Source organism: Pongo pygmaeus, chromosome 2 (assembly GCF_028885625.2).
Source record: "Pongo pygmaeus isolate AG05252 chromosome 2, NHGRI_mPonPyg2-v2.0_pri, whole genome shotgun sequence".
NCBI classification, from domain to species: domain Eukaryota; kingdom Metazoa; phylum Chordata; class Mammalia; order Primates; family Hominidae; genus Pongo; species Pongo pygmaeus.
In genome coordinates, this window is record NC_085930.1 from 63,352,459 (window position 1) to 63,365,237 (window position 12,779).

A 12,779-nucleotide genomic window follows, 5' to 3' on the forward strand; every position below is an offset into this window, starting at 1 on the left:
ACACAGCTGGCATGGGACAGAATCTGGGTCCGAGTCCTGTTCTTCATTACTTCCTGCCTCTTAAGGTGCTCACATGTGTATGCTTCATGGCCATAACCATGCATTCCTCAGTTGCCCCTGAATATGTCCCCATGCCTTGGTAGAAAGGCCACCATAGGCAGTGGAAGGGGCCCGAGCTAATCCAGGCTCCACTGGTGCTCACTGTGTAATCTCCGGCATGGTGCTCAGCTTCCCTGAGCCTCAGTTTTCCCATCTGTGAAACAGGTTTGCTTATTAGTGTGCCACAGCCATATGTCAGCTCAGAAGGGCTTACTGCCTGTGAGTTTCCAGACCAGGCTGAAATGCAGAAACTGAGGCTCACTGTGAGTGTCTCTGAAGTCAGAAGTGACACCCCTCTCTCCTCCCAGGCCCCCTCCTACCCCACAAGTCGGGCAGCCTCAGTGAGACCAGCGATGCTGATGAGGACCCAGCAGATGCCCTGAAAGGAGGCCTGCCAGCAGCCCGCTTCTCACCGGCTGTGCCCAGTGTGGACAGTGCTGTGGAGTCTTGGGACAGCTCGGCCACCGAGGGTGGCTTTGGGGGCCCAGGTAATACCTTGGGGCCCTTGGACAAGTGACACGCTCTCTCTAGGCCGCCCCAGCTGCTGGGCCTGTGCAGGACTGTTCTTGTGCCTGTTCCTCCCTCCTGTGCTCCTCTCCTGGCCCCTTTAGGGGCCCTTCCTGAAGGAAGACCTGATTAGGCTCCGTAAGCCGCTCTCAGGGCCCCTTGCTCCTGGGAGCATGGACTGCAGCCATATCTTTTGATTTAGAACCATGGGTCCCATGCTGGCTGCTAAGCTTTCCCCACTGTGAAGTTATGGACAAAGTTAGTCTTTCTTCTACTGTATCCTTCCTTCCTAGCCCAATGTCTGACACACAGTAGGTGCTCAACAATGTTCATTCCATCCAGTTGAAAATAGGGAGGCCAAAAGCCCCCTCCCACCCCAGCCTACAAGACCCAATGTGGGGCAGACACCTCGGGCTCCCTCCCAGGCCAATGCATGTTGAGACCTGGAGGTGGCCTCAGGGAGGCGTCTGAGTCTGGTGGCTAGCCGGCTGGCCTCAATGACCCAGAGCCACTGGAACTCCCCATGGTCCAACTCAGAGGACTGGGTGGGGGGGCGAGGCCTCTACGGGCCGTAGGTGGCTGCCAGCCCATTCTTGCCTGCGGACACCTGCCCTCCCTGGGCCTCAGCTTCCCCATCTCCAGCTCTCTGTCAGCAACTCTCAGCTCACTCCCTGGGGCTGGACCTTCAGAGCTCCCAAAGGCAGGACGTGGAGGGTGGGCCACATGTTCAGCCTCCTTCCCTGGCAGGGTGATGGCCAGGCCCAGGCCGATGGAGTTGAGACAGAGTCACAGAGCCCCAGGCATTCACTTCTGGATGACCAGGAGCTCCAGGGAGATTCTGAGAGGCAGAGGCCCTCAGAGGGCTGTGTAGATGCAGGCCCAGAGAGGAACAAAGACCTCCCCAGGGTCACTCAGCACAGCTGGAAATGGGGCAGGCAGGAGGGCAGGGTGAGGCCACAGAGAACACAGAGGCCCTCTCTCCACCACCAGGGTCCTATACACCACAGGCAGCAGCCCTGGGCATGACCCCCCAGGAGTGGAGGCCTGGCCGGCTGAGGGGCAGCCCCCCACCCACCGAGCCCCGGAGGACGAGCTATACCCCGACCCCAGCTGACGAGAGCTTTCCAGAGGAGGAGGAGGAGGAGGATGATTGGGAGCCACCAACGAGGTCTGTGGTGGGAGCACCGTGAAGGAGGAGGGAGTCATAGCGTCTTGGCTGGGGTGGGCGAGGGTGCCTGTGCCAAAATGGTGGGGGAATGGAGAGTCTTGGTGGGCTCCTGAGGAGGGGTGCCTCCTGGGAGAGAAGCACTGAGCAGAGCCACCTCAGCCGGGCTGAGATGGAGAGAAGGGCAGACGGGTGGAGGGCACAGCAGGGACGAAGGTATAGAGGTGGAGAGCAGCCTGGTTTGCCCTTCCCGACTTTGGTCATCTCCTGTTCTCAGAAGAGCAGCAGCAGACTCAGAACTTGAACCCAGGCCCACCTGACTTAACCCGGATGGCCTGATGGCCTGATGGCCTCCTGCAAAGGCCCTCAGCCCACCGGCACCATCCCTGGGCTGTGCTGAGTGGCTCAGCTGCTGGAGAAGGCTCCTGCAGAGAGCAGGCTGTGGAGAAATGCTGTTCCTCATCCGGCCTAGGCCACCCTCCCATCGTGGTGCTTTTGATCAGGCGGTTCCTTCTGCCTCGATGCCTTTCCCCTGGTCTCTCCTGGCAGATCCCTACTCATCCCTCAAAACTCAGCTCAAATTCCCCTGCCTCTGGGAAGCTTCCCTGTCTTTCTCAGGCAGAAGGGATTCCTCCCTCCCTCCTGGTACCCACAGCTGCTCCTACAAATCTCCTGGTAGCCTAACCACCTTGTGTCTATCTGGCTAATTACTTGGCTGTCATCTCTACTGCGTGGCACCCCAGCTCCATGCGTGGCCCCTAGTAGGTGCTCAGACATATTTTGCGAACGAATCTCCAGCTCCGTAAGAACAGGGGCCACACTTTATTCTCCTCCATATCCCTGTGCCCAGCAGAGGACTTAGCTCAGGAAATGTTTGTGGAATTGACTTGAATGGAGCAAGTGTCCTTCAGCCTCTGTCTTTTCATCTGTAACATGGAAAGGGAAGGAGGCAACACATCCTCGTTCCTAAGCTCCCTAAGAGAGCAAAGCTTGTGTGCCTTTGTAAAAGAGCAAGTGCTGGCAGGGCGCAGTGGCTCACACCTGTAATCCCAGCACTTTGGGAGGCTGAAGTGGGCAGATCACGAGGTCGGGAGATTGAGACCATCCTGGCTGACACGGTGGAATCCGTCTCTAGTAAAAATACAAAAAGTTGGCCAGGCGTGGTGGCGCATGCCTGTGGTCCTAGCTTCTCGGGAGGCTGAGGCAGGAGAATGGCGTGAACCCAGGAGGCGGAGCTTGCAGTGAGTCGAGATTGTGCCACTGCACTCCAGCTTGGGAGACATAGTGAGACTCTTGTCTCAAAAAAAAAAAAGAGCAAGTTCTTTGTAAATCACAGCATGCCTTGTAACCGTTGCGGCCTTTGTAATCAGCAAGTGGCTTTGCGAAGTGTGAAAATGTGAACTGTGAACTTTCTGAGACTCAGTGTTAGAACTGATGATAACAGGCCCATACAACCTGTGATGGGAGTTATGGGTGGTCTCGACCCCTTCCCCAGCACAGATATTTCATCCTCTCCATCCATCTGTGTCCTTGCTGGCTCCAGCTCTGTCCCTGTCACTGTCCCACGGTGCTGTGTGTCTGGGTGGGGCCAGGGGCCGTCCTCTGGGACTACACCATGGATCTCCTCTCTGTCTGTTCGTCTGTTTTTCCTCTGTCTCTCTTCCTAGGCATCCTGTGTCACCGCTCTCCACCCCGTCTCATCTGCCCCTGTTCTAACTGGCCACCGACAGTCCTGGTCGCCCCTAACTGCGTCTTTCCCCTATTCCGTGTCACCAACCACTGCCCCGGGGCCCCAGAACTGCCACCGAGGACGCCCGCCTGCCTGCCCGCCCACCCACCCTATGGCCCCTCGAGCCCAACGTTGGGCCCTGGGGCCCCGAAGACTCCTCAGGCCCCAGCCCACCCACCCGCCTGCCAGGAGTTGACGCTCTCTGGTTCCTACGTTACAGCCCAGCCCCTGGCCCTGCCCGAGAGGAGGGCTTCTGGCGCGTGTTTGGAGAAGCTCTCGAAGACCTGGAGTCATGTGGTCAGTCAGAGCTGCTGAGGGAACTGGAGGTACGGCTGCCTGCCCTGCAGGCCTGCATGGGGCACCCGGGGCTGTTCACTCTGGTGTGTGTGCAATGGGAGGAAGGCATGTTGATGGTATCATGCTCATGTGTAATGTGTACGTATGCACTCACCTGGGCACCCTGTGGGAAAAGGTGTCTTCACATATGTACAGACTGTGCATGGATTCATGTGCAAGTGTGATTGAGAGCACCGTGGTACTACACATTATCTGTGTGGACGTGGAATATGTGTGACATCATCATGTGTGCATTGGGAGCATATGTATATGCATGCATGTGAACATGCTCATGCATGCACACTTGCAGAGTGTATTTCAGAACACGTGTGTCCGAGTGTGCACATGTAGGTGCACAGGGGCAGTTTTAGTATCTTTGTATGTGTGTGTGATATATGAATGTGGTTGTGGGTATGCCCTGTGGAAGCGTGTGAGTGTTGACATCAGTGATGACACAGGAGATAAGGGGCTGTGGGAAACCGGAGGTGAATGTGGCTTTGTGTAAGGTCATTATTGCTCAGTGAATAGAACAAGCTGCCCAGGAGGATCCAGAGAAGATCTCGCTAAGTCACATCCCAAGCTTCCACTCTGAGAGCAATTTTATTTTATTTAAATCTCTATTTTATCTGTGCTTTTGCCCCCTTTTTATTCCTAATATTGTTGATTGGGGTCATTTTTTTTCTCTCCATTAGTCTTGCCAATTACTAGGTTGCTCAAAGAACAAGTTTTTGGCTTTATTATTTTCTATTTTATTCATTTGTTTGTTTAGCTTTGACAGTCTCTTCCTTCTACTTTATTTTTGCTTAAGTCATGATCCTTTTCATGATTTCTTAGGGCCTTAATTTTCAGTCTATCTTGTTTTTGAATAATATATCTTTTAAAGCTATGGATTTACCTGTAAGCATTGCTTTGGCTGCATCCCAGATTTTGCAAATGCGCTTTCCACCTTAAATTAAGTTCTGTTTTGTCTCATAATAATATTATTTCATTAAATTTATTTTAGTGATTATTTGCCTGTCTTTTTTTCCAATTTGCTTATTTTTTCTCTCTCTCTCTCTCTTTTTTTTTTCTTTTTTGAGACAGAGTCTCACTCTGTCACCCAGGCTGGAGTACAGTGGTGCAATCTCAGCTCACTGCAGCCTCCACCTCCTGGGTTCAAGTGATTCTCATGCCTCAGCCTCCCGAGTAACTGGGGTTAAAGGTATGTGCCACCATGCCTAGCTAATTTTTTCTATTTTTAATAGAGATGGGTTTTCACTGTGTTGGCCAGACTGGTCTCGAACTTCTGGCCTCAAGTGATCCACCTGCCTCAGCTTCCCAAAGTGCTGGGATTACAGGGTTGAGCCACTGTCCCTGGCCAATTTGCTTGTTTTCAAATTTACTGTATCATTATTTCAAATGCGTCTCTGTTGTATACTATACATAGCGGGTTCTCTTTTTATTAAGGATGAATTTAGTCTATTTATATTTGTTGTGACTACTAATATAATTAAACTTTTCAATCAGAGGTATGCCTGAAAAAATATATAATTAAACTTAATTCTAATATATAATTTATACTTCCTATTTATCCCATTTTCTTTATACTTCTTCTGATCATCCATCTTTCCTTTTTTCTATTGATCCATTTTTCATTACTGCTCACTCTCTCCACAATCTCCAATTTGGAGATTTTAAATTTTGTTTGTATTCTTGTAGCAATTATCTTTAATTCATCTGTTTTACTTTCAACATTCAGTTTTTATATTGAAACCTTTTATTATTACCTAAGTAATACGTGTGTATGGTGCAAAATTGGATAAGCAAAGTAGAATCAAAATAAGTAACAAAAAAATAAGTAAATCAAAAAATAAGTAAAAATAAAACTTAAGGATACAACATTCCCACCACCCATAGATCACCACTGTTACTGCTTTAATGAGTTTATGTGTATTCTTAAGATAATGAAATCATGATGTATGTACTGTTGTGTAGACTGCTTTTTTAGCTAGCTACTTCATTTTTCCATTTCAATATATTTTAATCTTTCCTAATACCAAGACCATATTCAAGATTTCCTCAGCTGGACCCAAATTGTCCTTTACAGCTGGTTTGTCCAAACCAATGTCTAATCTGTGCTTGGAGCTTGGTTATTATGTCTCTTAAGTCTCTCTTAATTTTAGTCCAGTGCCTTTTAAATGATACTAATGTAAACTTTCTGTTTATCAAGATAAAATTCATATACAAAATTTATAATTTTAACCAGTTTAAAGTGTACAGTTTAGTGGCTTTTGTTATATTCACAATGTTGTGCAATCATCAGCACTATCTAATTCCAGAGCATTTCTAACACCCCAAAATGAAAACCTGTACCTTCCAATTCCTCCCTCTTCCCATCCCCTGGCAATCGCTATCTACTCTGTCTCTATGGATTAGCCTATTCTGGATATTTCATAAAAGTGGAGTGTGTATTTGACTTTTTGTGTCTGGCTTTTTTCACTTAGCTTCATGTTGTGGCATGTGTCAGTACTTCATCCCTTTTTATGGCTAAATAATTATTAGGATAGACCACTGAAGGGAAGGCCATGGCCTTACCTTACATTTTCAATATATTTTCTGAACTTGGTTTTTCTAACAAGTGTAAACAATACCTTTGTCCTCCTCTTGAATAAGACAGGCACTATAGAATTCTTTCACTTCTCTCCAAACTACCTCCTCTCATATCCCAACTTGCTTATAAATTGCTCAAAATTCATGAACGTGGGGTTTTATCAGAATATTTGACCAATTTCTGTTATTACCTTTGCTTCTTGCATACCCCTTTTTTTCTGAGCTCATCCTTTAAGATAGTCTTTCACTGAGGGCCTTTAGGTGGTAAACTGCTTTAGGCTCTGTGCTCTGAAAATGTCTTTATTTTTTTCCAATCAATTTAGAAGTTTATAAATGTCTTTATGTCACCCCTGCTCTTAAATGATAGTTTAGTTGACTATGAAATTAAACATTTACTCAGGGCTTTGAAGATATTATCCTGTTGTCTTCTGGCAGTGATCGTTGCTGCTGTTAGGTTCATTGTTGTTCCTTTGAAAGTCTGTGTCTTTTCTTTCCAGGAGATTTGAGGATTTCTTTCTCTGTGATGGCTGGCTCTCTTGCTCTGATGTGTCTCAGTAAGAGTTTATTTGTCTTACTATAGACTCAGTCTGTTTTTTCAGTCCGAGGACTCATATTTGCCTTCTATGCTGGAAAATTCCTAGTCATGGTATTTACAATATTGCCTCCTTCTTATTGTCTCCTTCTGTTAAGGTATGTTGGACACTTGTCCTCCATGCATTCTACCCTCCATGTCTCTTAACTTTTCTTTCATATTTTCTCTGCACTGTGTATTAGCTGCTTTCCTTAATCTGTCTTCCAATTCACTAGTTCTCTCCTTGGCCGTATTTATTCTACTGTGTAACTCATTTCTCAGATACTGTGTTTCAACTTCTACATCTTTTATTCCTACAATTTTTTTGTTTGTTTTTTTTAAATCTTCATAGTCTTTTTTTTAATGGCTTTTGCTTTTTATTTTCTTATTTTTCTACACATCTTAAACCAAGCTTATCCAACCTGTGGCCCACGGGCTGCATGTAGCCCAGGATAGCTTTGAATTTTACACAAATTCATAAACTTTCTTAAAACATTATGAGATTTTTGTTTGCGATTTTTTTTCTCATCAGCTATTGTTAATGTTAGTGTATTTTATGTGTGGCCCAAGGCAATTATCCCACATGGCCCAGGGAAACCAATAGTTTGGACAACCCTGTAAACAGACTTATTTCAAGTTTCTTTTTCTTTTTTTTGAGATGGAGTTTCACTCTGTTGCTCAGGCTGGAGTGCAGTCAGTGGCATGATCTTGGCTTGGCTCGCTTGGCTCACTACAACCTCCATCTCCTGGGTTCAAGCAATTCTCCTGCCTCTGCCACCCGAGTAGCTAGGGACTACAGGCATGCGCCACCACGCTTGGTTAATTTTTTTTTTTTTTTTTTTAGTAGAGACAGGGTTTCACCATGTTGCCCAGGTTGGTCTTGAACTCCTGATCTCAGGTGATCCGCCCGCCTTGGCCTCCCAAAGTTCTGGGATTACAGGTGTGAGCCACCATGCCAGTTCTCAAGTTTCTTTTGATTTCACTATTATTTTTAGTTCCCTGGTTATGGATTCGCCTACTTGTTTTGTCTGTGGGCAGGTGGGCTTTTTCATCTCATCACTGCACTTCTTCCAGCTGCGGTCCCTTCCCAGGCACCCGCCGTGCTGCGCTCCGCGTTGTTGATGCATCAGTGAGATTGCTCCTCACTTTGTCTCAGCTGTGGCCTTTGAACTTCACCAGCTCCAGACTGGTTTTGACAGTAATTCCTCAGCTCAGTGTTTCTGCACTATTGTGGAAGGCAGATTCTGGCCCCACCCTCATGCGGAGGTCACGCTAAGGGTTCTAGTTTGTCACAAGTGATCCTCCCCCTCCCCGCCTGTTCAGGTCCTGGTGGTTCCTTTCTTGTACCCTTGTGGGCAGACATTTTCCAGTCTCTATCCAGCAATGAGACGGCACTCGCTTTCTGGAATGGTACCCAGTTTCCTGCTTTGAGACAGCACTGTCTTTTCCCTGAACAGTACCCCAGCTCCAAACGTGTATGTCTCGTTGTTACCTTCCATGGGCCACTAACTTCCATGAGCCAGACGGTTCCACTCCTGCTCATGCCTGTCTCTGAATTTTTCTTTCTTGCTTTGAAAGTGTTTATTTAACAAATTGAAATCTATCATCTCTATGTGTTTGAAGGGAGGTGTGAACTTCCTGTATCAGCTCAGTCTGCATTTTAACTGAAAGTCCTTGAATTCTACAATTTTAGGGGTCCAAGACCCTGTGATGCCTGGACTCCCTGATTCTGTGTTTTAATAACTCTTATTATCCCAAAATGAGGAGTCTTGGATCTTTCCTTTCGGATGCTGGCTCCCAGGCAGGTGAAGATCACTTCTAAGATGTGAAAAAGGTGCTTCTCTGCCTCCTCATTCAATATCCTCCCTCGGTTTCCTATCTTCCTCCCCACTCCAACCCAACAGTTTGGCCCTAAAACAGTTTTTATTTTTTAGCAATAGGATCTTGCTCTGTTGCCCAGGCTGGAGTGCAGTGGCATGGTCTCAGCTCACTGCAACCTTCACCTCCTAGGCTCAGCTGATCCTCCCACCTCAGCCTCCCTAGTAGCTGGGACCACAGACATGCATCACCACACCTGGCTAATAATTGTATTTTTTGTAGAGAGATTGTCTGGCTATGTTTGCCCAGGTTGGTCTCGAACTCCTAGGCTCAAACAGTCCTCCTGCCTCCGCCTCCCAAAGTGCTGGGATTACAAGCATAAGCCACTACAACCAACGTAAAACATTTTAATCATAATCTGCTTTCCCTTAGGGGATCCCTAAAAGACCAACCCCCCACACCCCAAATGGTCAGATAGAACTGTGCACTAATAGTGGGAATTCAGATACTGTGATGGGTAGAAGGAGAGATGTTTATAGGCTGGGGAGACAATTGTGTGCCTGTGAGATTGTACGATGTCAGAGTAAGAAGTCCATCCTCCCCTCCCAGCAGCTCCAGCACCCCCACCTCCATCTCTGGATTTCCCAGCCTGAGTGTGAAGCTGTTTTCCTCAGGGCCACACACTCCTGGCTGGCAGCTTAGAGCTCGGCATTTCCAACTGCTCAGCCCTCCCTCCCTGAGCCCGTTCTAACTCCACTCCTTCTCTCCTTCCCCACTGGCACCATCCTTGTCCAGAACACCACTGTCTTTTCTTTGGACCACTACATGGCCCCTAACAGATCTCCCTCCCAGCCTCCACTCCTGCTCCTGCAGCCCAGTCTTCATGTGGCAGTCGGAAGATGCTTCTAGATCCACACATTGGTTATGTCACCTTCTCTGCCTGGCTTCAGTCCTTCAGGGGCTCCCTGCTGCTCCTGGGATGAAGTTCACATTTCTTACTGTGGTCTAGAGGGCGCCGCAGGACTGGGCCCTCAGCCACCACCAGCCGCCGAGTTTGCTTCCAGATCCCCCCACCACAGGGCTTTGCACATGCTGTTTCCTCTGCCAGGGACTCTTCCCTGGGCCTCTTTGTCCTTGTCCTTTCAATTGCAGCTCTGGATGCTTCCCCACCCCTCACAGGACGAGGGCCACCTGTCCCAGGCTCTCACTTCCCGAGTGCCTCACCTCTGTAACACTTACTGCAGTGCATGATTTTATCTTATTTATGTTGGCGATTAGCAATGTAGCAGAGTGGTTAAGAGTCCTGACTTTGGGGCTGGGCATGGTGGCTTACGCCTGTACTCCCAGCACTTTGGGAGGCCGAGGTGGGTGGATCACCTGAGGTCAGGAGTTCGAGACCAGCCTGATCAACACGGAGAAACCTCGTCTGTACTAAAAAAGAAAATACAAAATTAGCTGGGCATGGTGGCACATGCCTGCAATTCCAGCTATTCAGAAGGATGAGGCAGGAGAATCGCTTGAACCTGTGAGGCGGAGGTTGCGGTAAGCCAAGATTGTGCCATTGCATTCCAGCCTGGGCAACAAGAGCAAAACTTTGTCTCAAAAAAAAAAGAGTCTTGACTTTGGAACTAGACTCTGGGTTCAAATCTTTTTTATATCTCTAAGGAGACAGTTTCCCCATCTGTAAAGTGGAAAAAAGTGCATCATTGTACTGTAGAGAATAAAAGGAGTGATAGGTGTAAAGTGCTAAGAACTGACTTAGCCCTGGGTACACACGAATGATTAAGTGCCAGTGATTATTATTCTCATTGTTAGTGTGATTGGTTCATGACTTCCCACTCCACCACCATTGGACCCCGCCCCAATGGGCAGGGACCATGTCTGTGCTGTTCACCATTGTCCCCTTTGTGGCTGGCACATAGTAGGTGTCAGTGGATGCTGACTGCCTGATGGGGCAAGCCAACAAGCATCTGAAAGAAGGGCCGTGTTCCTGCAGGCATCCATCATGACGGGCACCGTGCAGAGGGTGGCCCTCGAGGGCAGGCCTGGCCACCGGCCTTGGCAGAGGGGCCGGGAGGTAAGAGCCTCTCCTGCAGAGATGGAGGAGCTGTTGCTGCCTACACCCTTGGAGATGCACAAGGTAGGCACAGGGGGTGAGCACAGGAGACCTGGACCTGTGTTCTGGTGCCATGGGCACTGTCGTGGGACTCCAGAGGGGCCCTGCCCCTCTCGGGGCTTTATTCTCCTCTACCACAAAATCGGGTTGAGTTTTCCAAAATGCTCATCATTTGGGTGACGTGCACACTCACACACATGCACACCTGTGATTCACACTGGGCTATTATTCATATTTTTCTTTAAGTAGATGTGCTTTTTTTTCCCCACTTAAGTTATTTTATCTATGTATTTATTTTTTTGAAACTGGGTCTGGCTCTGTTGCCCAGGCTGGAGTGCAGTTGCTCGATCATGGCTCACTGCGGCCTTGACATCCTGGGTTCAAGCGATTCTCCCACCTCAGCCCCACAAGAAGCTGGGACCACAGGCATGCACCACTACAATTGGCTAATTTTTGTATTTTTTTAGAGACAAGGTTTCAACATGTTGCCCAGGCTGGTCTCAAACTCCTGGGTTCAAATGATCTGCCCAACTTAGCCTCTCAAAGTGCTGAGATTACATGTGTGAGCCACTGAGCCTGGCCTTAAGTTATTTTATGTCTCACACACACATATTTACATATAACATATAAACCCTTCTACCTGTGTGTGTGTGACGTCTATGTATTTCACACCTTTACATCACTACCTTCAATGAGAAGCCAGTGTCTTGTGCCATCTATAGGTCATTATATAAAAATAAGATACGAGCTGGGCGCGGTGGCTCATGCCTGTAATCCCAGCTCTTTCGGAGGCTGAGGCAGGTGGATCACGAGGTCAAGAGATCAAAACTATCCTGACCAACATGGTGAAACCCTGTCTCTACTAAAAATACAAAAATTAGCTGGGCATGGTGGCACGCGTCTATAGTCCCAGCTATTCTGGAGGCTGAGGCAGAAGAATCGCTTGAACCCAGTAGGCGGAGGTTGCAGTGAGCTGAGATCGCGCCATTGCACTCCAGCCCGGGTGACAGAGCAAGACTCCATCCCAAAAGCAAAAACAAAAACAAAAACAAAAACAACAAAAAAGATACGGAGGAGGACAACCCCTAGCCAATGGCCCTCAGAAGCTCTGAGCAGCTCTTTGGTAAATGGGAATGAGTGAGGGTCAGGGGAGGTAACAGCGCCCTGGCCAGGCCTCCTCCCTGATGGAGCCAGAGGACAGAGAAAGGGCTGAAAGGAACTCACTCCTAAGGGCTCCCTTGTGCTTGAGTGTTGTGGCCTGGAGCATCTGCTGAGGGAGAGAGGAGGAGGGGGCGGGGGTGGCTGAAGGCCCAGGGGCAGGAGGCTGGGGCACTGCAGCCTGGGGGATGTGGCTGGCCAGAGGCGCTGAATGCCAGACCAAAGGACCTGGGCTACTGTGAGAGGCTGGGGGCAAAGGTCAGAGTTCCAGGAACCTCCTCCTCCTTCTGCGTTCAGGTGACCCTGCACAAGGACCCCATGCGGCATGACTTTGGTTTCAGCGTCTCAGATGGCCTCCTGGAAAAAGGTGTCTATGTCCACACTGTGCGCCCTGATGGGCCAGCCCACCGTGGGGGCCTCCGGCCCTTCGACAGGGTCCTGCAGGTAATGCTGGGGCAGGGGCTCCATAGTGGGGGTGACATTGTTTCCTAGCCTGAGGGTGGGGAAAGAGCCTGCATCTGTCGCCTGTGAAGAGGGCAGGACAATGCAAGTCTGAGTCAGGTTAGCCTAAGTTGCATTGCAGGCCCCAGCACCCTGAGCCTCAGAGGCCGAGCACACACAGACCTTTTTTCTTACACCCCATGCCCACTGTGGGCTGGTGGGGGCCTTCCTCTCCTGGGGCTGATGGAGC

The 12,779-nt window shown here is 49.0% G+C and overlaps 1 protein-coding gene across 7 annotated transcripts in view; it reads left to right on the forward strand.

The window, feature by feature from the left end:
* Positions 1-12,779, forward strand: part of GRIP2 (glutamate receptor interacting protein 2) — a 116,699-nt gene that overhangs the window by 97,623 nt on the left and 6,297 nt on the right. For 6 of the 7 annotated variants that reach the window (XM_054482254.1, XM_054482252.1, XM_054482256.1 and 3 more), the window contains 5 exons: positions 408-587; positions 1,597-1,774; positions 3,721-3,826; positions 10,811-10,954; positions 12,386-12,532. In XM_054482254.1, the coding sequence (XP_054338229.1) occupies positions 408-587; positions 1,597-1,774; positions 3,721-3,826; positions 10,811-10,954; positions 12,386-12,532 (755 nt within the window). Of the gene's footprint in view, positions 1-407; positions 588-1,596; positions 1,775-3,438; positions 3,583-3,720; positions 3,827-10,810; positions 10,955-12,385; positions 12,533-12,779 lie in introns of those variants that run through there. The other variant, XM_054482259.1, reaches the window with a different exon arrangement.